At 37.6% G+C, this 26,751-nt stretch overlaps 1 protein-coding gene across 7 annotated transcripts in view; it reads right to left on the minus strand.

Moving 5' to 3' along the window:
- Window positions 1–26,751, minus strand: part of COL28A1 (collagen type XXVIII alpha 1 chain) — a 179,014-nt gene that overhangs the window by 88,852 nt on the left and 63,411 nt on the right. For all 7 annotated transcript variants that reach the window (XM_070264503.1, XM_014739197.3, XM_070264504.1 and 4 more), the window contains 7 exons: window positions 20,451–20,519; window positions 16,575–16,643; window positions 15,408–15,476; window positions 7,973–8,044; window positions 7,158–7,226; window positions 4,565–4,636; window positions 624–692 (listed from right to left, as the gene is read on the minus strand). In XM_070264503.1, the coding sequence (XP_070120604.1) occupies window positions 624–692; window positions 4,565–4,636; window positions 7,158–7,226; window positions 7,973–8,044; window positions 15,408–15,476; window positions 16,575–16,643; window positions 20,451–20,519 (489 nt within the window). The remainder of the gene's footprint in view (window positions 1–623; window positions 693–4,564; window positions 4,637–7,157; window positions 7,227–7,972; window positions 8,045–15,407; window positions 15,477–16,574; window positions 16,644–20,450; window positions 20,520–26,751) is intronic.

Here is a 26,751-nt window from a genome sequence, read left to right on the forward strand (position 1 = left end):
ACAATGTTTATAGTTTCAGACTTTAGCTTGCATCGGAAACCATAATGGGACAGAGCGAAAATGCAATTGGCCAATTTGTGAAGGGCTTGATCTGTCAGCCTCAGATCTTGAGATAGTACATTCTTCTAACATATTGGAGGGGAATTTCAAATCCTAAGCAAACAAAACCTGCCAGTAAAGACTACTACTGCTGTTTAGAGAAAGGCCATTGAAATACTAGGTGGCTCTTTAGACTCAAATATTTAATCTTTAAGAATGTCTGGGAATGCTTTTAAATCTGAGTGGCCTTTTCTTCTGCCAGACACTCTGTTTATAAGTCCTAGCAGATTCTTCCGAATAAATGCAATAAATTCTTACCTGCATTAGGGCATAGGATTTGGGAGAGGTAGTTCAAGGTGAAGTGACGAATTCAAGACCAGGAGTAAGAAATCTGGTTTCTAATGTTAAATTTGCTGCTGGCCCTTAGTTTGCTTAATTGTGAAACATCGTATAATAGACCTATGCAATATCTTGGAGTTCTTCCAAAACTAAAATTCTGGTTCACTTACTGGTATCATGAATTTTTCACCCTCCAACTGCCAAAGATTCCAGTAAAAGAAAAAAATATTCCTAAGAATGCATACCTTTGGCCCAGGTGGTCCAGGATTTGATGCTCCAGGCATCCCAAAAGGGCCCATAACCCCCGGATCACCCTAAAAACAGAGCAAAATATTCATTACATTTCAAGCAAAGAAATCATATTCCGGAATTATATTAGGAAAAACATAGAAATGTATTTCCAGTCTTTTAAAATATTATGACCTGTCTATTTCATAGACCAATGTGAAAATATTTGAGCATCTTTCTTAAGCCACTTTAAACTTATTGATGATTAAGACTTCAGTGCCTTTAATGGATGCATTCAATTAATTCCTGAGTATTAGGAAATTTTTATCTCTTGCGCATCCTTTTATTAGCTAATAAAACTATGCAATTCATGATGCTTCCCTTTGTGTTATGTGCCTGGAAGCTCAGAGGGAAATATTTGTTCAATTATGGCAATTATCTTCAGCGTAGGTTTTTGAGTACACTTAGTAGATAAATAATTTTCCTTCTAGTTTATAACGTTTTTGTTATTTTATTTTAGGGCCCATGGCATACCAGTCTTCCAGTATGCTATCCCACATTCCTTTTTAAAGGTAGAGTTTATAGTAAAAAAAAAAAAAAAGAAATTTCAAATAGAAAAATTAAAACAGTTCTCTTTTTTGGGGGGACCTCAATATCGAACTGAATTGGCATCTCAATAAAGACTCAATCTGGAACAACAAGCAATCTCTCTGTCTAGAGGAATAATTCTCAAATTTGGGGGAGTAGAGGAAATCGTCAGAGGAATTTGGTGACATACAGAGTCCAGGGTTTCAGCCTCAGAGATTTTAATTCAACAGACATAGGAGCTGGGCCCAGACATGTAAATTTTCATGTGGCACCTCTGGTGATTCTGACAGGTACCGTCACTGCGCTTAAAAATACTATGCAAAGCAATTGGCAATAAAAGAGAGTGCACACACTCCATGAGGTGTTCAGAATGACCCATTTTGGATATTAGAAGAAAATATGAGGGCTACACTATATATTTTTATCTCATCTTTTAAAACTCTAATTATTTATGTGTCTCATAACATATATGTTAGTATGATAGTTTATGAATAAAAATTACAATTAAAAATAAACAAACAATGGCTTTCCCAGTGGCACAGAGGTTAAGTTCACACGCTCCTCTTTGGTGGCCCAGGGTTCGTCAGTTCAGATCCTGGGCATGGACCTACACACCACTCATCGAGCCATGCTGTCGTGGCATCCCACATAGAAGAACTAGGAGGACTTACAAACAGGATATACAACTACATACTGGGACTTTGGGGAGGAAAAAAAAAGAGAAGAAGACTGGCAACAGATGTTAGGTCAGGCCCAATCTTCCTCACCAAAAAAATAAAAAATAAATAAACAAACAAATCTATATTGAAGTGTGGCCAAGATTTTTTTTACTAGTAGGGATTTATAATCAAACAGTTTAGAAGCTACTGATCTAGAGTACATAGGGTAAACTGCAACCAGTGGGCCAAATGCTGCCTATTGCCTGGGTTTGTATAGCCACGGGCTAAAAATGGGTTTCATGTTTTAAAATGATTGTTATATAAGTGCCTACATAATATCATTAATTTTTCCTCTTGGCCCACAAAGCCTAAAATATTTACTACTTGTACCTTTACAAAAAAAATTTGCCTCCTCCTGCCTTAGAGAGTAAGCTATTCTCAGTAATGTGAGCTGCCCATTTGGTCCTCTGCTTCCTCTGAGAGGGACTCCATCAATCAGGTCCACCCGTAATGACTCTAGCCCTGAGCTGAAGCCTATCGCTGTCCTGATCACCCAATATACCAACAGGCTGACCACTCCCGCCTACTGGGGCCCAGATCATAGCAATGCATGTATGTGCCAATCCTTAATTCCAAACCCACACGGCCAGGATTCTGGCAATGGAAAATCCCCCTATTCAATCCTATGGCAAAGGAATAAAACGTTATCCTGTTAAAATTTTCCCTAGAACCAGGCTACGCAAAATTATGCTTATAGATTTAATCTATTCTACTTCTTTTTTTAAAAAAGAGGCCAATTACTTTCAAAATACAGTATTATACAGCCAGCTTTCATGGCCTAGTGGGTAAAGTTCAGCGCACTCCTCTTCAGTGGTCCAGGTTGGTTACTGGGTGCGGAACCACACCACTCATCTGCCAGTAGCCACTCTGTGGCAGCGGCTCACACAGAAAAACTAGAAGGACCTACAACTATAATAAACAACTATGTACTGGAGCTTTGGGGAGGAAAGCAAAAACAGAGAGAGAGGAAAATTGACAACAGATGGTAGCTCAGGGCAAATCTTTCCCAGAAAAAAAGAATTTATACATAGAAAGTATGCAATTCTTCCTAAGACCCTGTATTAACATGTGATTGTGCTTTAAAATACGCTAATTCTTCATCAAAGAGAAACTTTATTTCAAAATACAGAAAAATATTCACTTTGAAGTATAGTAACTAAGATATAAGAATAATCACGCTAGGGGCCAGCCCGGTGGCGTAGTGGTTAAGTTCACGCACTCTGCTTTGGTGGCCCGGAGTTCACCAGTTTGGATCCTGGGCATGGACTGTGCACCGTTTGTCAGGCCATGCTGTGGCAGGCGTCCCACATATAAAGTTGAGGAAGATGGGCACAGATGTTAGCTCAGGACCAATCTTCCTCAGCAAAGAAAGGATGATTGGCAGCGGATGTTAGCTCAGGGCTAATCTTCCTCAAAAATAATAATAATAATAAAATGAACATCCCTGAATAAAATTTTTTAAAAAAAGAATCACTCGTTAATACTAATACAACACGTTTCTCATATAATGGCTTTTCTCATCATGTGCTCCTTGAACCACCTGCAGCAGAGGGCACTTATTTAAGAAATAAAGATTCCTGGGACCCACCTACCAACTAAATCCAGATCTCTGGGCATGGTGCCGAGAACTACGAATTCATGACAAGCTCCCTGGGTGATCCTGACGGACACTGAAGTTTAAGAATCACTGGGCCACAGTGGATGCTTTGTTTTGTACCTTCTATTATGTTACTAGTACCGTTTTTTTTTTTTTTTAGTTGTTTTTTTAATAGTCTGGTCCTTGAACATACTCCTTGTCTCTTTCTTAAAATTAGCATCTTCCTAGAGGCCTGAACTCCCTAAGGCTTGCCATTTCTGTTTCCTGACACATCCAAATAACCTCAATATTCTCTCTTGCTAAGTCAGGACACATATCTGAGTGCTTGTCTCACAGTCTCCTTCAGTTCTTTCCTCAGCACCCTGTCTTGGGAAGTTTATCAGGACATACATCCCCTACTTTCCATTTCACAGTATTGATATTTTTCTCTTTGAAGAATTCCAGGTATTGAACGCTTTCTACGTGCCAGGAACTGTGCTAAGTGCTTCACAGTATTGATATTTTTCTCTTTGAAGAATTCCAGGTATTGAACGCTTTCTACGTGCCAGGAACTGTGCTAAGTGCTTTGTTAACTCTTGTAGCCCCCACAACAACCCTGTGAGATAGATGCTATTATTACTTTCTTTGATGATTGAAGCGACTGGCCCAGAAAGGTTCCAGGTGGAACAGGATGGGAATGCCGCTCTCCCGCCTTCTGAAGCCCCGCTCTGCACCATCGCTGCACTGCGGGACTTTTCTGTTGTCCAGAAAAACAAGGTGATAGAGAATTTGTATCTCCCATGGTCCTAACTTTATCCCAATTCTGAGTATTTGGTTGTTATTAGAGAGATAAATAAATACTCCAATGAAGATTACCTAACTATGCAATCTCTTTATTCCATTTTATTACAGTCCGGAATAGGATATATTCTAAAGTCTTTTTCATTTAGTGGTTTTGTTTTGTACTTGTTGAGAAGGAAACAGGGAATCAAATTTGCAGTAGAAATCTAATATTCTATTAAACCAGTCACAGTTCCAATCTCCCAGAGCATAAATGAGAATATAAGACACATACCTTTGGCCCTTCGGGCCCCGGAAATCCTCTTTGTCCTTGATTTCCTTTGCTCCCTTTCTTTCCTTCATCACCCTGACAAAATAATTATAAAAACATAGTTGTTGACTTAACAAACCCTCTTTAATCTTAAAACAACCATATCAGGGCCAGATTCTCAACCAACACCAATTTTAAAGCGATGCGCCCCAAGCCCAGCTCACTTGTGCAGGGTTCGTCAATGTGCTTGACAGGTTGGATGACTTCTGAGCTGTTCAGTCTTCACCATTTATTCAATATGATTTAATATTTTTCAAAATCTAAGTTCCGTATCTTTCTTTGGGGACTTTTATTTGAATTTACAGTTCTTTTGCACCCTTGGTCTATCAAAAGATGATTCTGAGACATTCAGACATTCAGAAAAGAGAGCTATCTATGCTTTTCATACTGTTCTTCAGCTTTCTTGCTATTTCAGTTTAACATAAAATGAGACGTTTTTCAAATCCAGCCCATTTCATCCTCAGTGGGGAGCCTAGTTCTTTCTCCCAAAGGAGACCAATATTTCTACTGGTAGAAACGTGTGTGAGCATTGACTTGGGGCAGAACTAGAAACTGCCTACTGGCTGTTCTCCAGCCTAGTTGGGTACACCAATGCTCCCCCAAAAGACTTTTGTTAGCTTCAACCAGAAGCCTCAGAGCATTACAAAACTATCCTTAAACTAGGGGTCAACAGCAAGGCACCCTATCCAAGTGTATGCCCAGCTCAGCAAAAGAATAACTCCTGGGGGTTTGCAGGGGAGGCCACTTAAACATTTATCACATAAGTGATTATACCATGGTTTTCAAACCTTAGCTTGTATCAGAATCACCCAGATGGCTTATTAGCCCACAGATTGCTGGGCCCCACATCCAGAGTTTCTGATTTAGTAGGTCTGCATTGGGACCCAAGAATTTGCATTTCTGCCGTGTTCCCTGGTGATTTTGATGCTGCTGGTCCAAGGACCACACCTTGAAAACCACTGGACTATACCAAGGTCATCAGCAATGCAGACCCTCCACCAAGAAGAAGAAGTGACCTCTTGTAGAATCTACAGAGAGGTAATTAGTTCCCCACAGTCCATATTAATGGAGAGCAGTGACCCAGGTAATAAAAAACAACAGTTGAATGTCCAAATATCAGTTATTGTATCACTGTCATTTGCCAATAGAGACAAAAATCTAACCATAACTATTTATTTTCTTCCGTTCTCCACCAAATTTAACTTATTGACCTATATCCCCCCAGAAGACAACAGCAGGAACCCAACTAAATGTAACAAAGTGCTAGCACTGAACCATAGCATGCCTGGGCCATGTAATATATTGCTACCACTCTTCTTCAACAGCCTTCCATAAGCCACAAATCGCCTCAAAGCTACTAATCCACTGGCCTCTCTTTCCCATGTACATTCTCCTTGCTCTGTTGGTGGCATTTGACACCACCCATTGCCTTCCTCTTGAAACTCTTGTTCCTTGGTTTCCCTAACACAGTAACTCTTCTGCTCACCTCTGTGCTGCTCTGAACCTTCTTTCTCCAGCTACTGCACACCATGGGATTCAAATCTCAACTCTCTTTCTCAGATATATATTTTTCTCAGATATATATATTTCTCATTCTTATAGCTTCAACTATTAACTCCAAGAGTCTATTTTCCAAAAGTATATTCTAGAAAACATTAGTTCTCCTGAATATTAATAGGCAAGAATTTCCAACAGTATTTCTGCATGTTAAAAAAGGTCTTCTCTGTCCATATTCCTCCCCTCCCCCTCAAAAAAGGGATCTCCTAGTCTGGTAAGTCAAAAATAAAATTTTTTTTAATTTTATAAATATATTTAAATTTCAAATTCTCACATCTAAGGGTAAGGGCTCAATTTTATCCAATATTTCCACAAGACATACTCCTTGAGCTATCAATTTCTATTTTAGTACAATTATAAGTAGAACACTAATAAGTATACAGATTTATTTTTACTTTACTCATATACAATTCTTCAGAATCTTTATATGGGCACTGGTGACTCTTTCTAAAAACTGCAGGAACACCTGGCACCTTAGAGGCTGTAGCTTGTGTCACTAATGGTATTATTGATGAATTTGGAGATTCCTTATCTTGACATATACAGATGTTATTCAACGTGTATTTCTGCAATGTATAAAATAAATTTATGCCAAGTTGTAAAAGTGAAACTGCATTTACCAGGTGATTTTTTTTTTTTTACTGTGTGGGATTCTATAAATATGTGAAGAAAATTTATGGACTTTCAAGTCTCAAGGATGTATCTCAAGGCTTCTTTTCCTTTCCTATGGGTTTTTAGAATGTCAGTCTGGCCATTATTGAGAAAACATGTGTTGAACTCCTCCTATAAGCTGAGTCTTACAATAGATCTAAGGAAAATAAAAATGAATAATACATACTTGCTGTCTTCCAAAAGCTCTCAAGCTAGTATCCATAATTTCAAGCCAGAAGTAAATACATTTGACACAGCAAGAATAACAATCAAATTTCTCCTAAGTTGGCTCTTTAATATCAGGACCAGAACACAGGCAGTCTGCTCCCCCACACCGTCAGTTCCGTACCTTGGGGCCAGGTTGTCCTTTTCCAGGAAGTCCTTCTGGGCCTCTTGTTCCTGGAAGCCCTGCTTCCCCCTAGAGGAAATGACACTGATGTCTTTGCTGACCCTCCGTAAACAGTTTGTACGAGCCCACCTTGTCTTCTTTCACGGCCAGTGTACTCTCTGCTGAGACCCTCCAAAACAGACCAGACCTTCACTCCAGTCTCCAAATTAATTTGGAAGTTTACCAACTTGAATAAATTAATATCAAACTCCCGTTTAGCTCAGAGCAGCTGAAATATCATGAAAAAGTCCAACTTCTCAGCCAATTTCTAAAGCAATAAGCTCACTTTCCTTTGGCTCTTCGTTCACATTTGGTGGATTTTAAAAAAAAGAAGACCTTCAGCCTTTCCATCTGCTGTTTTTCACCACTTATATTGAAAAACGAGCATTTCAAATGTCAACTCAAAATACTTTAGGAAATCTTTATACTGGCCTTACTTCCTGAATGCATTTACAGACTCTCCTTTTGGAGGAAAGAAAAAGTGTTTTTCTCTAAGTTTAAATTAAAGTGCTTTCTAGGAATCCAAAGGGACTAGGTCACTGGAGGATGCCAGGCTAAAATGCCAGAGAGAAGGCAGAGGGTGTAAGACACTACTCAACTGCCTTTGAGGTGCTCTTTCTATCTGAAGGAAGTGAAAAAGGAAATTTAGAGTTGTGGGAATTTTTTTAAAAAAGACTAGGTTTGCCCTGGATGGTTTAATTTGAGCTCCTGCAGGACCAAAATATCAGGGTGGTTCGATAGTTTTTAATCTAATAATATGAGAAACGTAGTGTTACCTTCTTCCCTGCAGCTCCATCTTCTCCTGGTACTCCTGGGTGTCCTGGAAGCCCTATTGAGCCTGGCTCCCCCTGGTGGATGAGCAAAGATTTTATTTCCCAGAAGTTCATATTTATCATGCACCTCCATTTTGAGGCACTTGCAATTGGATATATCTTATAATGTCTGAGTAAAGCCTCTGAGTGGAGAAATCTGAATAGTGATTAATAGTCATTAAACTATTTGACCTTGGAAAGTTATTTAACCTCTCTTGTTCTCAGTTTTGAATTATGTTGTTTGTTATGTGTTGACTTGTGACCCCAAAAAAGATATGCTGAAGTCATGACCTTTGGTACCTCTGAATGGGACCTCACTTGGAATTAGGGTCTTTGCAGATGTAACCAAGTTAAGATGAGATCACTAGGGTGGGCCCTAATCCAAAATGACTGTTGTCCTTATAAGAGGAGGAAAACACCATGTGACAACAGACACAGAGGGAGAACACCATGTGATGACAGAGGCAAAGATTGGAGTGATGCAGCTGTGAGCCAGAAATGCCAAGGACAGATGGTCTCCACCAGAAGCCAAGAAGAGGGAAGAAAGGATTCTTCCCTACAGATTTTGGAGGAAGCATGGCCCGGCAGACACCTTGATTTTTGACTTCTAGCCTCTAGAACTATGAGACAATAAATTTCTGTTGTGTTAAGCCACACAGTTTGTGGCACTTTGTTACAGCAAGCCTAAGAAACCAATATAAAAGTGAAATGAAAAACTCTGGGCCCAGCATCACTCCCAACTCTAATATTCAATAATTATACTTGCTTTCCAGTTGATTTGTGATTAAGAATAAGTCCTTTAAAATGTTCAGAGAAAATACATGCTACATTCGGAGAATATAAAAGTGTCCTTACTGCACTTATTAAGAGCAAAAAATATTAAATATAATTGAAAGTCATTTCAACTAAACTCAACTGAAAAAATTAGTGAAAATAAAAAGCACAGTAAACCTAAAAATGAGTAGAAGGACATGATAAAGACAAGAGCAGAAAATAATAAACTTGAAAATAAAAAGGAAGAGGAGTAACAAAATTAAAAGGTAATACTTTAAAAAAACTAATAAAATAAACAAACCTCTAGCAAGAATGAGTAATATTAAAAAAAGAAAAGGCATAAATAAACAGTATTAGGAATTAAAAGGAAATATGACTTTATACATACTAAAGATTTTTAAAAATCATAGAAAATTTTTGTGACAGTTTGAAACAGATATATTGGAAAACATTAATAAATAGATAATCTTCAAGAAAAATATAAATTACATAAGAAGGAATGGACAAGCTAAGTAAACCAATTTATTTATTCAGTTAAGTAAACGGAATCAGTAATTGCAAGTCTCTGACTTCCGTTCCCTCCCAGATCACAGTCTTAGTTGGTTTTACAGTCAAATCTTCCCAAATTTTTAAACCTTTGAGGCACAGATATAAATTGTTCTGAAAAATAGGAAAAAGAGGAAAGTCTACCCAATTTGTTTTACGAGGTTAATAAAACCTTGATTAAAAATCACACAATAACAAGTAAACTAAATTATAGAACTAGCTACCTATGAAAATAGATGTAACGTAAGCTTCCAATAAAATTGGAGGCACTAGATTTAATTTCTTGCCTGACAACTAAAAAAAACAGACAAAATATGTGAAACAATGTCTCTCAAGACATTAGACACCAAATAATGAAGGACAATAATCCCTGAGAAAGGGAAAACGAATTAGATGAATGCTGTAACTTCCTCTGTTTACTGCCTGGGGAAAGTCTCCAGGCTTTGGTGCAGGGAGAGAGAACCCAGAGAAAGTTCAGAAGTCTCCCTAACTTCAAGAGACAAAGGTAGGAGTCTAAGTAAGCCAAAGCATCAAAAATTCACAGAATAGATTACTAGAGACGAAAGAGTTACACAGAGAACTATGAAGATCTGTTGAGCATCCCCCTTGAGCATTCAGATGAATACTGTACAGCACAGTGTGAAGAAACTACCCAAGGCTAGGAAAACAACCAACTTAAAGGATAAACCTCAAAATTCTTAGGGAACAGATTAGAATTCTAATAAGGGTCTTGCCTCAGTAGTGGGGAAAAACTAACCCTAGACGAAATGCTGCTCTTATCCTATCTAATAAAACTTAAAAGCAAAACCAAGAGGCTCAAACTGTTTTTGAGTAATTTAACAGTATTCAAGAACAAAGCTCAAAAATATTTATGGGAATACAAAAATATCCAGCACCAAAAAAGGTAAAATTCATAATGTTTGGCATCCAATAAAAAATTATCAAGCATTCAAAAAAGCTAGAAAATCTAACACAGAAAATGATGCAGGCAATAGAATTAGTAGATAAGAACCTTAAAGCAGTTATTATACTGCATTCCATATATTCAAGAAACTAGAGGAAAGTTGCCACATATTAAATAAAAATATGAAAGATACAGAAAGACACGAATTGAACTTCTAGCATTGAAAATTGCAAAGAATGAGACAAAATATATGCTGGATAGAATTTTTAAAATTCGATCTCACAGAAGAAAGGATTAGTGAACTGAAAGATATAACAATAAAAACTATCCAAAATGAAGCAAAGTTAGAAAAGAGACTGAAAAAGAATGAGCAGAGCATCAGTGAACTATGAGATAACTTCAAGCATCCAAATTTAAGTAAAATTGGCGTTCCCTGGCTGAAGGCAGAGGGTGGGAAATATTTCGAGAAATACTGGCCTAATATTTTCCAAAACTGATGAAATCAATGACCCATAGATTCAAGAATATCAATGAACCCCAAGCACAAGAAATATGAAGAAAACTAAACTAGGGCACATTAAAATCACTTGGCCCAAGACCAGTGATATAGGGAGAGTCTCAAAAGTAACCAGAGAAAAGAGACATGGTAGATAGAGAGACAAATGTATAGATGACAATAGATTTCTCATCAGAAACAACGCAAATGAGAAGAGGGTGGAACAATGTTTAGAAAGTACTAAAAGAAAAAGGAAAAGTCATCAACCTAAAATTCCACACCCAGTGAAAATATAGACAAAGACTTTTTTTGGAAACCGATTTGGCAGTTTTTTGAAAAGTTAAACAGATACCTACCATATGACCCAGCTACTTCACTCTTAGGTATTTACCCAAGAAAAATAAAAACATATGTTCATATAAAGGCATGTATATAAATGTTAATAATGGCTTTATCTATAATATCCAAAGCTGGAAACAACCAAAATGTCCATCAACAGGTGAACGGATGAACAAAGTATGGTATATCCATACAATGGAATACTGTTTAGCAAAAAAGAACAACCTATTCATACATGTTAAACATGGATCTCAAAATAATTTTGCTGAGTGAAATGCAAGCTAATTTATAATGACAGAAAGCAGACCGATGGCTACCAGATAACTGGAAAGCAGATCGATGGATCAGTAGAGATAGGAGAAGTTACGGAGGGATGGAAGGATGGTATTACAAAGGAAGATATGACCTTAGGGAGTGATGTATCATTTTATTATCATGGTTATGGTGAGAGTTTCAAGGATATATACATATGTCAAACTTATCAGATTTTATACTTTAACCATGTGCTTTTATTGTACATCAATCATGCAATAAATAGAACAAATAGAATTATTTTAAATGGATGCAGAAATCCTAAATCAAGATTAGTCATTGAATTATTATCATAAAAAATTATACATCATGATTAGTTGGATTTATCTCAAGAATGCCAGAATGGTTCAACATCTAAAAACTCTGGAAATTAAATACACCATACTAACAGGTTAAAAGGGAAAAACAATGCATTATCTTAGTAGGTACACAATCTGATAAAATCCAACGCTCATTTATGATGAATAAGCAACTTTTGGTACAATCGAAACGGAAAGGAATTACCTTAACCTAATAGAAGGTATCTATCAAGAACCTATAGCAACGTCACACTTAAAAGTAAAATTTTAGAAGCATTTCTTTTGAAGTCACTTCTTTTAAACGTTGCTCTGGAGATCCTAGCAGCGTAAAAATGATAAAAAAATGAATAAGAAAAAGAAGAACTAAAAGGAGATATGAAAAACTGTTTTTATTTTCAGACAATACGATTATGTACACAGGGATTTAAAAAGCACAAGACTTTGCAAACAATTCAAAATAATAAGAGATTTCCTAAGGTGGCTGGAGAATAAAGTCAATGTACCAAAACAAAACAAAACAACAAAGCAATACTTTTCCTACAGACCTATAATAGCTAATCAGATGATGTAGAAAAAGAAACAATTCACAGTTACAAAAATTTCTCCAAGGTATCTTTTAAACTAAAAAGGGGAAGATCTTTAACGAGAAAATGACAAATATTTTCCTGGAAAATTAGAGAATTTTACCCTGTGATTTGAAAGACTCAGTATTTAATCTGAAGAGTCAATGCAATCCCAGCAGGATACCCCAATGGGATATTTTGTTAAATTTGACAAGCCAATCCTCAAATGCATATGTTGGAATCAAGAATAACCAAGAAAGAAGAAGATGAGAGTATTTTCCCTATCAATGATAAAATTTATAAACCTGTCGTAATGAAGACAGAGAAGTAATAGCAGTGAGATACAAATAGATGCACGGGGCAGAATGGAGAGCTCGGGCACGGAGCTTCACAAATCGAGAACTTGCCATATGTCATAGGTGGTATTACAAATCAGTGTGGCAAAGATGGACTATTCAATAACTGATGCTAGGACATATGGTTATCCATATACGGAAAAAAAGAGATCCTTACATTGTCCCATACAGAAAAATAAATTCCAAGTGGATCAAAGACACGAATAAAAAAAGCAAAACACCAAAATTTTCAGAAGAAAATACGTAAAAATATTTTTGTGACTTCAGAGTCAGGAAATGTTTTTAAATAATATTCAAAAGAACCCAAGACATAAAGGGATAGAAATATATCAAAATTTAAAATTTCTCTATACTGGAAGGTACTCTAAGTAAAGTGAAAAAGACAAGTCATAGTCCGGGAAAAGATATTTGCAACACAAATAACAAACGGTTGATATCCAGATATATAAGAAATTATTTATTAATAAGAAAGGAACACTCAACCTTAACAAAATGAATATCTACAGAAATTTACCAAAGAGAAAAGCTGAAGGTCCATCAAGCACAAAAAAACTGTTCAGTTATCAGAGAGGAAAAAATAAAACAATGAGATATATCTTTACATACTTCTTATTGGCAAGAATGTAGAGAAAGGAGCATTGTCACCCATTGCTGGAAGGAAGGTAAACCGACACAACCGCTTTACCCCCTGTCCATTTTGGACAGGATTTTCACAATATCAAAACTGAAAACTTGCATCTCCTGTGATCTTCCATTCCACTTATATCTGCCTATCATCTACTAGTGAGAGGAACTTCTACTCTGACTAACACAGAAGGAAACTAAGAATCTTAATGGCAGCATTGTTGGCAAAGGTGAAAAGTGGGAAGCAATTTAAATGTCCATCAACAGGAAAATGGATAAATTTTAATTGAGCTATTTTCGTACAATAGAGTACCATGAATAAATTAGAAGCATATAAAACTAATAAAACGTAAGGCTAAGTATAAATATATTGCAGTATGATCCACTATGTAAAGTTCGAGAACACAAAAAAATATATATAGTTTATGGATAAAAATATATGTGGGAAAATGATAAAACCTTTGAAAGAATGATAAACACCAAATTCATGATAATGATTATGTCTGGGGAGGGAAGGTGGGGCCATGAGATTGGAGAACACCAGCAGAGGCCTCCAGCTACGTCTGTAATGCTTCTTCTTAAAAAAAATGTCTAGAATGAATATGGCAAAATGTTAACATTTGATAAACCTGAGTTGTGGAATATATGGGTGTTCTTTGTATTAGTCTCTACACTAGTATATTTAAAATATTTCATTTTTTACAGTGAGAGAAGCTTAAGATTACACATTTAGTTAGTGACAAAACTGGGATTTGAACTTAGGCAGTCGAACTGTCGAACCTTACTACTCTATATTGCCTCTCTGAGATTGGCATATATGTGACATAATATATATGCATATATATATATATATATACACGGCACATATAGATACATATGTGTCATACTTAGCACATTGTGTGGCACATCAAAACTATCCAACAAGTGGCAGCTATTATCTAGCACTATCTTAGCACATTTTGCATCCCCTGTAATTATGTTTATGTATGTGTAATGTGTATAATCTTCTTAGACACACATCTTACCTATTCTTCTAATAACCAAATATGTACAGGGAAGATGACAATGACAGTAGAACAATGATGGAGTTTAATGCTCAGCATGGCTTGCCAGATCCTTTATGCCTTCAGGATGAGTTATATAACTTGTGAATGGTGAAATAAGGATTCATTCATTTATTCAACAGCATTTATTGGGTACCTATCATGTCCCCCAAACTGGGGATTCAATAATAAACAAGAAAACAAGGTCCCCGCCCCAGTAGAGAAGCACTGTCCAAAAGAAATATAAAGGTAGCTGTGTATGTCATTATAAATTTTCCAGCAGCCACATTTAAAGAGTTAAAAAAAAACAGGTAAAAATAATTCTACTAAAATATTTTATTTACTCTAAGACATATGAAATATTATTTCAATATGTAATCAACGTACATGCGTATTAATGATCGAGTTTACATTTTTTTGTGTGTGCCAAGCTTTGTAATCTGGTGTGTATATTACATCTGTAGCACATCTCAGTTCATACTAGCCACACTTCAAGTGTTCAATAATCACATGTGGCTAGTGGCTCCAATATTGGGCAGTGGATTTCTAGAGGATAGAGTAAGATGAAAAGTAATTTAAAAAACATGCAAGTTGAGTAAGTGGTAAAAGCAAGGGAAACAAACAGTGTGCCGTGCTGAGGTATAAAGTAAGTGGGTAACAGGAGTTGGGGGGACATACTTTAGATTCAGGGGATGAATTTCTGAGAAAGTAGCTTTTAAGCTGAAATCTGAAGGATCAACAGGAGCCAGCCACAAAACAAAAGAAGGGAAGTAACCTTCACTGAAATTCTACTATGCTGGTGCTTTATATATATATATATATACATACATATGGTGTTTTATAATACAGCAGGAAATAATGTTCTTAAAGAATGACTCTGCCAAAAAAAGAGCCTTTGATGCTAATAAATAAATGCGTAAAAACCAAACAAACAAACAGCAGGCATTACGATAAACTAAGATTTTGGTTCTTCTTAAATGGTAAGAGTTATACTGAGCATCAGACACTTTTCTGAGTAAATACTCTAGTCGAGTAAAATGACAGATGACACATTCATGATCTGCTTTGCATTGGATATAAATGAAACTTTACATAATATTACATAAATCGTCTAAATGATTCTGAGCAGCATAGTCAACTCACCTTTGGACCTTGGACTCCAATTCCCACTGGTCCTCTAGGACCTGGAGGTCCTGTCTGGCCTACTTCTCCCTAGTAAGGAAAGAGCATTTGAAGAATATTTGAGTTTAGGAGCAAAATAAACAAAATACATTCCTGCCTTTGATCTCCGAAGAGCTGTCTTATATTAGCAAAATAAGATAAAACTGAGTTTCATGTACTCAATTTATATATATATATGTGTGTATGTATATACATAAAATATTCAAATATAAATATATATATATATTTCAGGAAAATATATATATTTGCCTAAAATACCTTCAGGTTGATAGGTTTTTATCAAATTTGGAATGTATAATGGTCTGGCTTAAAATACAGGCTATATAGCATGCTCAAAATTGATTTTAAGGAGCCCAGGAGGAGACCACCTGGGAAAGACAGGCAGCTATATTCCAAAACAACTAATACTGACACATGAAAAGCCAAAGTGACTGCTGATCAAGAGCAATATCCTAACCAGAGAGAACAACCTGGGCTTTCAGTGATGGGCCCCAAATCAACAATCTCAAGGGCAGTAACTGTATTCTACTGAGACGCTTCTCACATGGGAATCTCTAAAGAGTGTTCTTGAAGGTGAGTACTCTCAGAGAAGTATTTATTTAACAATGATTAGCAACTGTTTGAAGCAACATTAATGATAGCTGGTTAAATAATGTGTCATGCCTCTCCCCAAGGGATAGATGGTAGTTCTAATTTAGGAGATAATTTGAATCCTAAGTTCATAGAAAATTTTTATTTGTTAGGTTATTTCTGACTCCATATCTTTAACTAAATGCTTCAATAGTTGGACCTTCTGTGGGAGCATTGGTGAGAATGAAAATTTGCCAACCCACAGGTAGCCTCTACTGATAGTACTGTGCTGCTTGAATTGCCAGAATAGAGTCACATAGTAAAAGAAAGAAAGAAAACAATAAATTAAGATTGTGTACATAAAAAATTCAAAGAGCGTAAAGAATACATATTACATTTTCTAAACCATTAGGAATATCAGTAACATTTTGCATTAAGTAGAGATATCTGATTTTTAAGTTCATTTCATCTGCTGTCTTCTAAATGCACTGGCCACTGACCAGAAAACAGCAATTAGACTACAGATATATTAAACTCTGCTCTCATTTAGAAAGTTACCTTGGAACCAGGTGAACCTTGTCCTGGGGGCCCTTGAGGACCAGGTGGACCAATAGGACCTTGGATTCCCTTTAAAATAAAATTTAAAAAAATAGTATTACTGAAATTAAGAAGAAATATGGATAAGAGTAGTTTCAAATCCTCTAAAGTGAGTTTAGTTCACATCCCATAATAGGTTACTCTTCCTCAGTTAATATTTGTTGAATGGGGTGGCAGAGGCTTCTAGTTGAACTATAATTTGCATCTCCCTTTCTTCCATAGTAAGAGAAATTTTAGCTGGCCCACGTGGCTGCCTGGAATAAAGACCACATTTCCCGTCCCTGTTGTAGCCAAGTGTTGCCATGTGGACTGGATTCTGGCCAATGGAATGTGAATGGAAGTGATGTGTATAATTTCCACTTCATGCTAAAGGAAGAGGTATGTCTCGTCCTTCCCAACACCCCTTCCTCAGGGGCTGAAGTGAAGACTTAGTGGCTGTCTTGGGTCACGTGGATGAGGAAAGCACTCTCAGAATGGCAGACTAATGAAATGAAAAAGCCTAAATCCCTGATGACCCTGAGAGGCAGAGTCATCACACCAGTTTGGAGTTTTAAATAAGAGAAATAAAATTCCATCTTGTTAACCAATTTCATGTCTCAGTCACACACAAGCAAAGCGATATCCTAGCTGTACCAATTGATACATATCAGAATACTAAAATGAAGGTTTGACCTAGGCTGCAAGAATGATAGCCTGCAGACACCAGATTGAAGAATGTTCAGGCACTGGACTCTCACTCACATTGTGGGTATAAAAAGGGAAGCAAGCCAGCAATTATAAAGCTCTTCTTTGGAGAAAGTAGTCTTATAAAGAATTTTCTTTGGAGAAAAAGGGAGGGGTTTAAGTTGCTTCTCTGTTTACCCTATTCTAGAAAAGGAACTTCAGTGAAACCACTTGGAGACCTTGATTTTTGTTTTGGAGACACAAGGGACCTGTGTCTGACTCACGCCTGAGAAAGCTAAAATGGATTGTGATAGCCAAGAGGGGCTGGGCTGGGACCAGCCTGTGATTCCAGAGTTTGTCAGTGCGAAGAACATGTGAGTTTTTCCTGTGGACCAGATGTACCCTACGTGTGAGACAGACTTGGCCTGGCACCATTTTGAATCCTGTCCAAGAGGACCTGGAAGAGTGATAGAACTCCAACAGAGAAAGTTGGCATAGAGTAAACCCCCAGGAAAGCAGAGGCCGACAGGAAGAAACAGCCAGAGGAAGAGCATGCTTCATCCGTGTCCTAGGAGGGGCAAACACAGGGGCCAGTGCAAGGAGCCCCATGAGGAAGAGTGTCAGCGTCAAACACCTGCCATGCTCAGAGGACCCAAAGCCATCTGACAATAGATCAGCCAAGAAAGGATCTCCGAGGCCCCTCTTCTCCTCCCATCCTTGACTTGGTCCGGGATGAATGAGAAGCACATTCCCTCCCATAGACACTGGTTCTCCCGGCAGCTCATACCAGATGAATAAAGATTGAAAGGAAGATTAGTATATTGACTAGAATTAGACAGTTTTTATTATACAATTAAAACTGTAATTAGCAACTTAGAGTGACCTTATAGCAGCTTTCTACTACCTAAAAGTGATAAGAAAACTCTATAGCCTGCTGGTAACTTCTGTCTGTGGGAGGAAAAAGAAAAAACTTCCCCTAATAAAAAATTGTAAAGGGATGATGAGAGAAAAAAACTAAGATTTTATTTTGCTTACACTTCACAAGCCATGACTGTGAAAATAATGGTCACAGGTAATGATTATTTTATTGCAAATGTTATCCCCTTTTCTCTACTTAGATGATACAACTGCTTGTTCATTTTTAAATGACAAATATTTTTGCCCTTTTCCCGGTTGATGAAGATGAAGCAGTCTAAACCATTTAAGGAAGCTAAGGTTCAACATAAATATTGACCCGTTATTAGAAGGAATCCTTCCTGACTTTCACAGTAATCTGCAAGTAGCATGAAACAGGACAAGGAACCAAAAAATTCAAAGAGATACGTGCGTAAGTGTGTGTACATGTGTACATGTGGTTACTTATATTCCACTTTATTTTATAAAAGATTGGAAGTGATCAACTTCCAAATATTTCATGAAAATCTGCAGGCCACCTGAGGGATATTATAAACATGTTGCTGGAAATAGAAGTTCCCTCATACAGATATGAGAGGGAAAACATTTCTATAAGAGAAATAGGAAGATCTAATAATAACAGTAATTCAATGGGTAAACGTTAAATTAAAGATAAGAAGAAAAATGAATAACTGCATAGAGGTGAAATTTATGTACAATTTAAATCATTTATCTTAAAAGGTAAACAAATTCTTTCCTTCTTCAGAGCAGTTTACAAATAATACATTCCATTCAATATCTTATCCAGTAGGGGTCAGCTCCATATAGACATGTCTACCTTAAAAGGTTTTTTCTCTTTGGAAAAAAGAGAACAGGGTGAGAAAACAAAAGAAGTCAAAGAGGCTTTTTTTAAAACTGAAGAACAACAAGCTCCACCAAGAACCAGCATTACAGGAAGCTGCAGGTGGGAGGGCCAGAATTCACAGGCCATCTGGAAAGACTTGGCTTTCTTTGAACCTATTTCCAGCCCCATGGTGGTGACTCAGCACCAGGAACACCACAAGACCCAGGATGTGACAGCAACGTCCAGCCACCTCTGAGATCAGAATGCAAACCCTGCTGAAACCAGCAAATAAACTACAAAGTTTGAGAATGCCTGGTGGCAGAGTCAAACCATGCTCTTTGTGTAGTCAAAATACTCAGCTCTTAACTGTTATCTAAATATTTATATACAGATTTATCTTGGCTTCTCCTGCACCTTAATCCTCCTCATGTATTACACTAGGACCTCTACCAAGGGAAAGAAATGGGAAAAGGGATAATGTCCAGCTTGGCTGTTGTTTGCTAGAAGATGGTTAGAAATAAATTCAAAGTTAATATCAACAATGAGATCTGGAATTATCTCTTTTTTTTTTTTTTACCCTTTTCTTCTCCTACTACCCTAGATAAAAGAAGCATTATCATTCTCTAGGCAACAGAATAATTCAAACATGAATCATAAATTTTAAACTGATTTGCCACTTTCCACACAGGAGGACATTCAGCATGAACTTGGATTTTTTGGTCATTTTGATTAAGTGAGATTATGTACGTAGATGGTACTGTTATATTACACTTGTATTATTTAGATCTAACAAAATGTCCTGTTGTTTCCAAAATTTATGGTCAGAAGACTTTGGAAGCAGTTCCAGCCGTGAATATAGAGACATCCTCAGAGATCTTTCCTTTCTTCTGACCAACAGGGGTTAAGTGTCACGTATAAACTCTATCTGTGGTTTATTCCTATTCAGGAATGGTGCCCCTTAAATTAAGTGTACCTCTGATTCTGGTCCTTGTTTTAAGTGTAATACTTTTTTAGATTGGTACGTGGCTAGAGGTGGGAAATACTACTCTACTGGCATTGGAAGAAAGTGAGATATAGTCATTTACAAAGCTTCAAGGGGGAAAAACACACAAACCAACCAGTAAATAAACTATTGCTCCCAAGGGAAACTAAAAATATAAAATATTACTTCAAAACTCTTCTCCTGTTAATTAGCTTTAATGTTAAAATTCACAGCACCAAGAAACACACAATTTATTTTTCAAGTCTTTGGAAATTCTAAAAAATAAAATCTCATGAAACCATCTTATCCTTCCCTACATTCACGTTGGACGTGTATTCCATTGCAATTTGACTAACAAATATGCTCATAAATGTTTGCAGGATGGCCTTCAATGAACATAAGGATTGGGCCAGAATGTTCTGTACCAAAGAGACAGAGAGAAAGCCTTGATTACCTGTTCCCCTTGACTCCCGATTCCAGGGATGCCCATTGGTCCTTGGGGTCCCACAGGTCCCAAATCCCCCTGTATAGAAAATAATTCAGAAATATAACAATAAAACTCAACCTCATTCTTTCATACTTTGTTAGCCTTGAATTATACTGGACTAAAATCTATCTTTCCACCATAAAACAGTTTAACACGGAAAGCTAGAAAACTCCACTCCTTTTAAACAGTTTATAGTTCAAATTTGCCAAAATAGTAAATGATGTTTTTGCTATTTAGTCTAGATTGGTGAGTATTTGCACCAGCTTATATTTATTATTTTTTTCATAAGAACCAAAAATTCCTGAATGGTTATTATAATGACACAAACACTTACTGTTAGGATCCATAACAGAAACATTTAAAAAAGTATAAAATTTATAGGGTGCAAGAAAATTAGAATTTGAGAAAGAAAAACTGGAGAAAAGTGTTTTAAAATGTTCTAACTACCTTTACCCTCCAATTCTTATTAAAATGCATTTTGAAAATTAAGAAATGATCTAAGGTGAATGCAACAAAATTAAAGAATCTCACCTTCTCCTCCCATGAAATAAATTAGGGAAATAATGTGAATGATATCCGTAAGAAGAACAATATCATTTATCCCTTTTTTGTTACTTTCAACAGATATTTAGAGTGTCCGTTATGTGCCAGAAACTGGTCCTAACACTGGGGAAACAACAGTGACCAAAACAGCCAAAATCTCTGTCCTCGTAGAGACTACATTTTAGTAGAGGAAACAGAAGATAATAAACAAGACGAATAGATAAAATAAATAGTATGTTGAATACTGATAAGTGCTAAGGGGAAAAGTAAATCAGAGAAGGGGGGAGACAACTGAAATTTTAGATAAGGCGGACTGGGATGACCTCATGATGAGAGGGAGTGAGCCAGGTGGAAACCCGGAGGAAAAGCATTCCAGGCAGAGTGAACCTCCAGTGCAAGGATGATGCCTGGCACATTCCAGAAACGAGGAGACAAGGTTGCTGGAGCTTCTGAGCATGAGGGAGAGTGGTAGAAAGATGGAGTCGGAGAAGTACGGCAGTGGGTCAGGCAGAAGGATCAACAGGGCCTTTAGGCCATAGTAAGAACTTTGGCTTTTCTCTGAGTGAGATGAGAAACCACCAGAGGGTTTTGAGCAGAGGAGTGAAAGATCTGACTTGGTTTTGAAAGCCCCAATCTGACTGTACTGAGAAGAGACTGAGAGGAGATCCATATGAGAGATGATGGGGGCATGGATTGAAGTGCTGGAATGAGGCAGTGGGGAGCTCAGATCCTGGATATATTTTGAAGGTAGAGCAAACAGGATTTACTACAAATTGAGAGAACTCCAAGCTGTCTCCAAGGTTTTTGGAAGAATAGACTTGTCACTTACGGAGAAGGAGAATCTTGAGAGAGAAGCAATATTGGAGGCCATGTAACATCAGGAGCTCAATTTTGGACATGTAAAGTCGGAGATGCTAAAATAGACATCCAAAAGGAGATATCAAGTAGGCAGGAGAGGTGTTAGCTGGAGATGTAAATTTGGGAGCCCTCAGTATACAGCTGGTATTTAAAGCCATGACTCAGTGAATTTACCAAGCAGATCGAGAAGATAGAAGGTTCAAGGACTGAGCCTTTTGGACACTCCAAGTATTAAAGGTCAGAGAGATGAAGAAGCACCAGCAGTGGACACTGAGAAGGTGCAGTCAGAGAGACCAAGAGATTCTTTCAAGAAGGTAAGGATCAGTCAAGTGCTACTGATAGGCCAGGTAAGTTATCAACTGAGAACTGACGACTGTTGAACAACATGGATAAGTATGACTATTTTAATACCAATTGTATTTAGACTACATCAGGGTAAGCAAACTTTTCCTCAAACAGCTGGATAGTAAATATTTTATGCGTAAGGGCTATGAAAAGGTCTCTTTCATAATTAATGTATACTGTTTTGTAATGTGAGGCAGCCATAGACAATACCTCAAGGAAAGGTGTGTCTATGGTCTGATAACACTTTATTTACAAAACAGGCAGCTAGCTTGTTTTGCCAGCTAATATACTTTATTTGCATATTTTTTAGCATAAAAAGTATGCTGAACCTGTCACTAAGATATGCCCTCGAACATGCTTCTTAGTGTTTCACTTTGCATCAATTCCCAGTCTAAATAAACATCACAAGAGGGAAAATGTAATGGACTCAAGTTCTAATTCAGAACTGGATGATCCTGATTCAGAATTTGATTGCTTGTCATGTGGCAGTCACTGTGCTACATGCTTTTCATGGTTTATCTCACTTAACCTTCACAATAACCCTCCGAAAGCAGGCAGCCCCACTTTCCAGAAGAGGTTAAGCAACTTGCCCCTGATTACACAACTGTGAGATGGTGGAAGCAAGATTCAAGTCTGCTCTCTCTCATTCCAGAACCAAACTCATAACTACTATTCTGCAAATATTCAATAAGTATGTAAGAGAGATCCCTTTTTGTGCAGCATTATTTACATTTAAATATCTATATCAACAGGTCACGTCAAGATGGCAGTGTAGGCAGACTCTGAACTCATCTCCTCCCATGAACACAACCAGGTTACAACTATTTTTGGAAAAATTACCCTGTATAGAAAACTGAAAATGGGATAAACAGAACCCCCACAACAAGGGGCAGTCCTGACTAAGGCAAAAGACGCAGAAATTCCTTCTGGAGAGAAAAAAAGCCATCTTCAGGAGTAGTGGAGTTTCTCAGCTGGCCAGGCGGGAGTCACCTTAAGGTATGCAGCCCTCCCTGGAGGAGTGAGGTCCGGAGCGGGGCGATACTGCTATAAGCATCCTTCAGACTCAGCACGACTGAGACAACAGTCTTACTATCTGGCTTCTCTGGCTATTATCTGCAGAGGGGACACCCCCCAGAAAAGTTATTGGATGAAAGCCGAAAAGACCTGGGTCTTAAAGGGCCCACACGCAAACTCACTCTTCTCAGCAACCTAAAATCACCAGAGAGAAGGCTGACAGTCCTTTGGTGAAAAGAGACTCACCTGGTAGGCTCTGGGTGAATCTTTTGAGAGGAGAGTCCTCTCTGGAGACTGAGACATTGGTGGTGGCCATTGATGTGACCTAGTCCAGGTGTGCTGACACAGACCCCAGTAGATGACATTGAAATTCTTCCCCTGGCCTGTAAGCCCAGGGGTCTGTCATACCCACGAGAGAGCAGATTTAATCTAGTTCAGCCAGGGCAGGCAGCCACTCTTGGGACCAGCCCCACCCAACAGCAAGCCCTCAGGCTACTTGTCAGCCTGCATTGACTGGGTGGCTTGATCCTCTACAGGCAGGTGAGTGTGTCCACCTTGTCAGGTAGGGCCTCTATGGGGACCAGGTAAACTGTGGGGGGCATTGGTGGAGAAGTGGGGGCCTCTGCAGTGGGGCATCAGGCTACACTCCAGGGGACTGGGAAGTGTGCACAGACCAGGACTGTATAGGTAGTGTGTGTCGTTCTTTGGGGGTGTGAGGCTTATCAGCTGCAGAAGACCTGTGCTTCACAAATAGCCATAAAAAGGATCAGCCCCACCTTCCAAAGCCTGAAACAATTGAGTGCTTCTGTGCCTAGAACCATCCCCACTCAGCTGCACTCCTAAGAGAACTGACAACAGCCTTGTAGGCCTGAGGCCTATAGCAACTGTAAGCCCCTGAGCCTAGAAACCAGCTACACTGGGTACCTACCCAATTAATAAGAAAACTGCAAGAAGAAATTAATTAATAGGAAAACTGTTAGACCTGTAGCCAATGGTGCTGAGGCTCCCCAAACCAGATTTACGAATAGCTGGCCAGGGAAGGAAAGACTAGACTCTCTGGGTACCTGCATTAAGAGCAACCCTGCCACAGCAGAAAGACACAGGTAGCCCACAAAGTGGTCACTCCTGGATCATTTGGACTGGTGACGAGAGGGAAGCACACAGCTGGGCCTCAAAAGGAATCTCTTATATAAGGCCACTTCTCCAAGATCAGGAGACATAGCTGACTCACCTAATATATAGATATGGCAGAGAAATAGGCATAATGAGGAGACAAAGGAATACATTTCAAACAAGGGAACAGGACAAAACCCCAGAAAAAGGACTAAATGAAACAGAAATAAGCAACCTACCTGACAAAGAGTTCAAACAAAAACTCATAAGGATGCTCACAGATATTGAGAGAAGACTGGATGAACACAGTGAGCTCATCAACAAAGAACTGGAAAATATAAAAAAGAACCAATCAAAAATTAAGAATACAATACTGGAAATGAAAAATTCAGTAGAAGGACTCAATAGCAGAGTAGATGATACACAAGAAGGGAGCAGCGACTAGATGAAAGACTAGAGGAAATCACCCAAGCTGAACAGAAGAAAGAATTAGACAGAATGAGAACAGTGTAAGGGAACTCTGGGATAATATTAAGCTCACTAACATTTGTCCCAAAAGAGAAAAGAGAGACAAAGGGGAAGAAAATCTATTTGAAGAAATAATAGCTGAAAATTTTCCTAACCTAAGGGAGGAAACAGACATCCAAGAACAAGAAGCACAGAGAGCTCAAAAGAAGATAAGCCAAAAGAGGCCCACACCAAGAAACATTATAATTAAAATGTCCAAAATTAAAGATAAAGAGAGAATCCTAAAAGCAGCAAGAGAAAGGCAACAAGTGACGTACAAAGGAAAGCCCACAAGGCTACCCGTGGACTCTCAACTGAAACCCTACAGGCAAGAAGAGAATGGCATGACATATTTAAAGTTCTAAAACGAAAAAAACCTACAGCCAAAAATATTATATCCATCAAGGTTGTCATTCAGAATGGAAGGAGAGGTAAAGAGCTTCCCAGACAAGCAAAAATTAGAGGAGTTTATCACAAGAAACCAGTTCTACAAGAAATACTAAAAGGACTTTTAAAGTGGAAAAGCAATGACCACAAATAGGGATAAAAAAATTATCCAAAAAAACCAGGCAATAAAATCACTGGTAAAGGTAAAAATATAGTAAAGGTAACAGATCAACCACCTGTGAAGATAACATGAAGGCTAAAAGACAAAAGTACTAAAATTACCTATTTCAATGATAAGATGGTAATGGATAGACACACGCAAAACAAGAGATTAGATATGATTTCAAAAACATAAAATGTGGGAGGAGGGGAGTGAAAAAGTAGAGCTTTTAGAAAGTGGTCAAGCTAAAGAGTCTATCAACTCAATATACTGCTATATACATAAAATGTTATATAGGATCCTCATGGCAATCACAAATCAGAAAACTATAATAAGCAAGCAAATAAGTAAGACAAAAGAAATCAAACATATTACTAAAGAAAGTCATCAAACCACAAGGGAAGAGAGCAAGAGAAAAAGAAAGGAACAGAGAAGAACTACTAAAACACCCAGGAAAAAAGTAACAAAATGGCAATAAATACATATTCATCAATAGCTACTTTAAATGTCAACAGACTAAATGCTCCAATCAAAAAGCATAAGGTGGCCAATGGGGTAAAAAAAAAAAAAGGCCCATATATATGCTGTATACAAGAGACACACTTCAAACCTAAAGACACTCACAAACTGAAAGTGAAAGGATGTTAAAAAGATATTCCATGCAAATGGCAAAAAAAAAGAAAGCGAGGGTAGCAATACTTATATCAGACAAAATAGACTTTAAAACAAAAACTATAACAAGAGACAAAGAAGGGCACTACATAACGATAAAGGGGACAATCCAACAAGAAAATATAACACTTGTAAATATCTATGCAGCCAACACAGGAGCACCTAAATATATAAAGCAATTATATAGTTATATATAATTGTTATATATTTATATATAAAAGACATAGGAGGAGAAATAGACAGTAACACAATAATAGCAGGGGACTTTAACACTCCACTTACACCAATGGATAGATCATCCAAACAGAAGATCAATAAGGAAACACTGGCCTTAAACAACACATTCGACCATATGGACTTAGTAGATATATAGAGAACATTCCATCCAAAAACCAAAGAATAGACATTCTTTTCAAATGCACATGGAACATTCTCCAGGGATGATCACATATTAGGCCACAAAACAAGTCTCAATAAACTTCAGATCAAAATAATACCATGCATCTTTTCTGACCACAAAGGTATGAAACTAGAAATCAACTACAGGAAGAAAACGAGAAAGCCACAAAAATGTGGAGATTAAACAAAATGCTACTGAACAAGAATTGGGTCAATGAAGAAATCAAAGGAGAAATCAAAAAATTCCTGGTGACAGATGAAAATATGACA

This window comes from Equus caballus, chromosome 4, assembly GCF_041296265.1.
Source record: "Equus caballus isolate H_3958 breed thoroughbred chromosome 4, TB-T2T, whole genome shotgun sequence".
Taxonomy (NCBI): domain Eukaryota; kingdom Metazoa; phylum Chordata; class Mammalia; order Perissodactyla; family Equidae; genus Equus; species Equus caballus.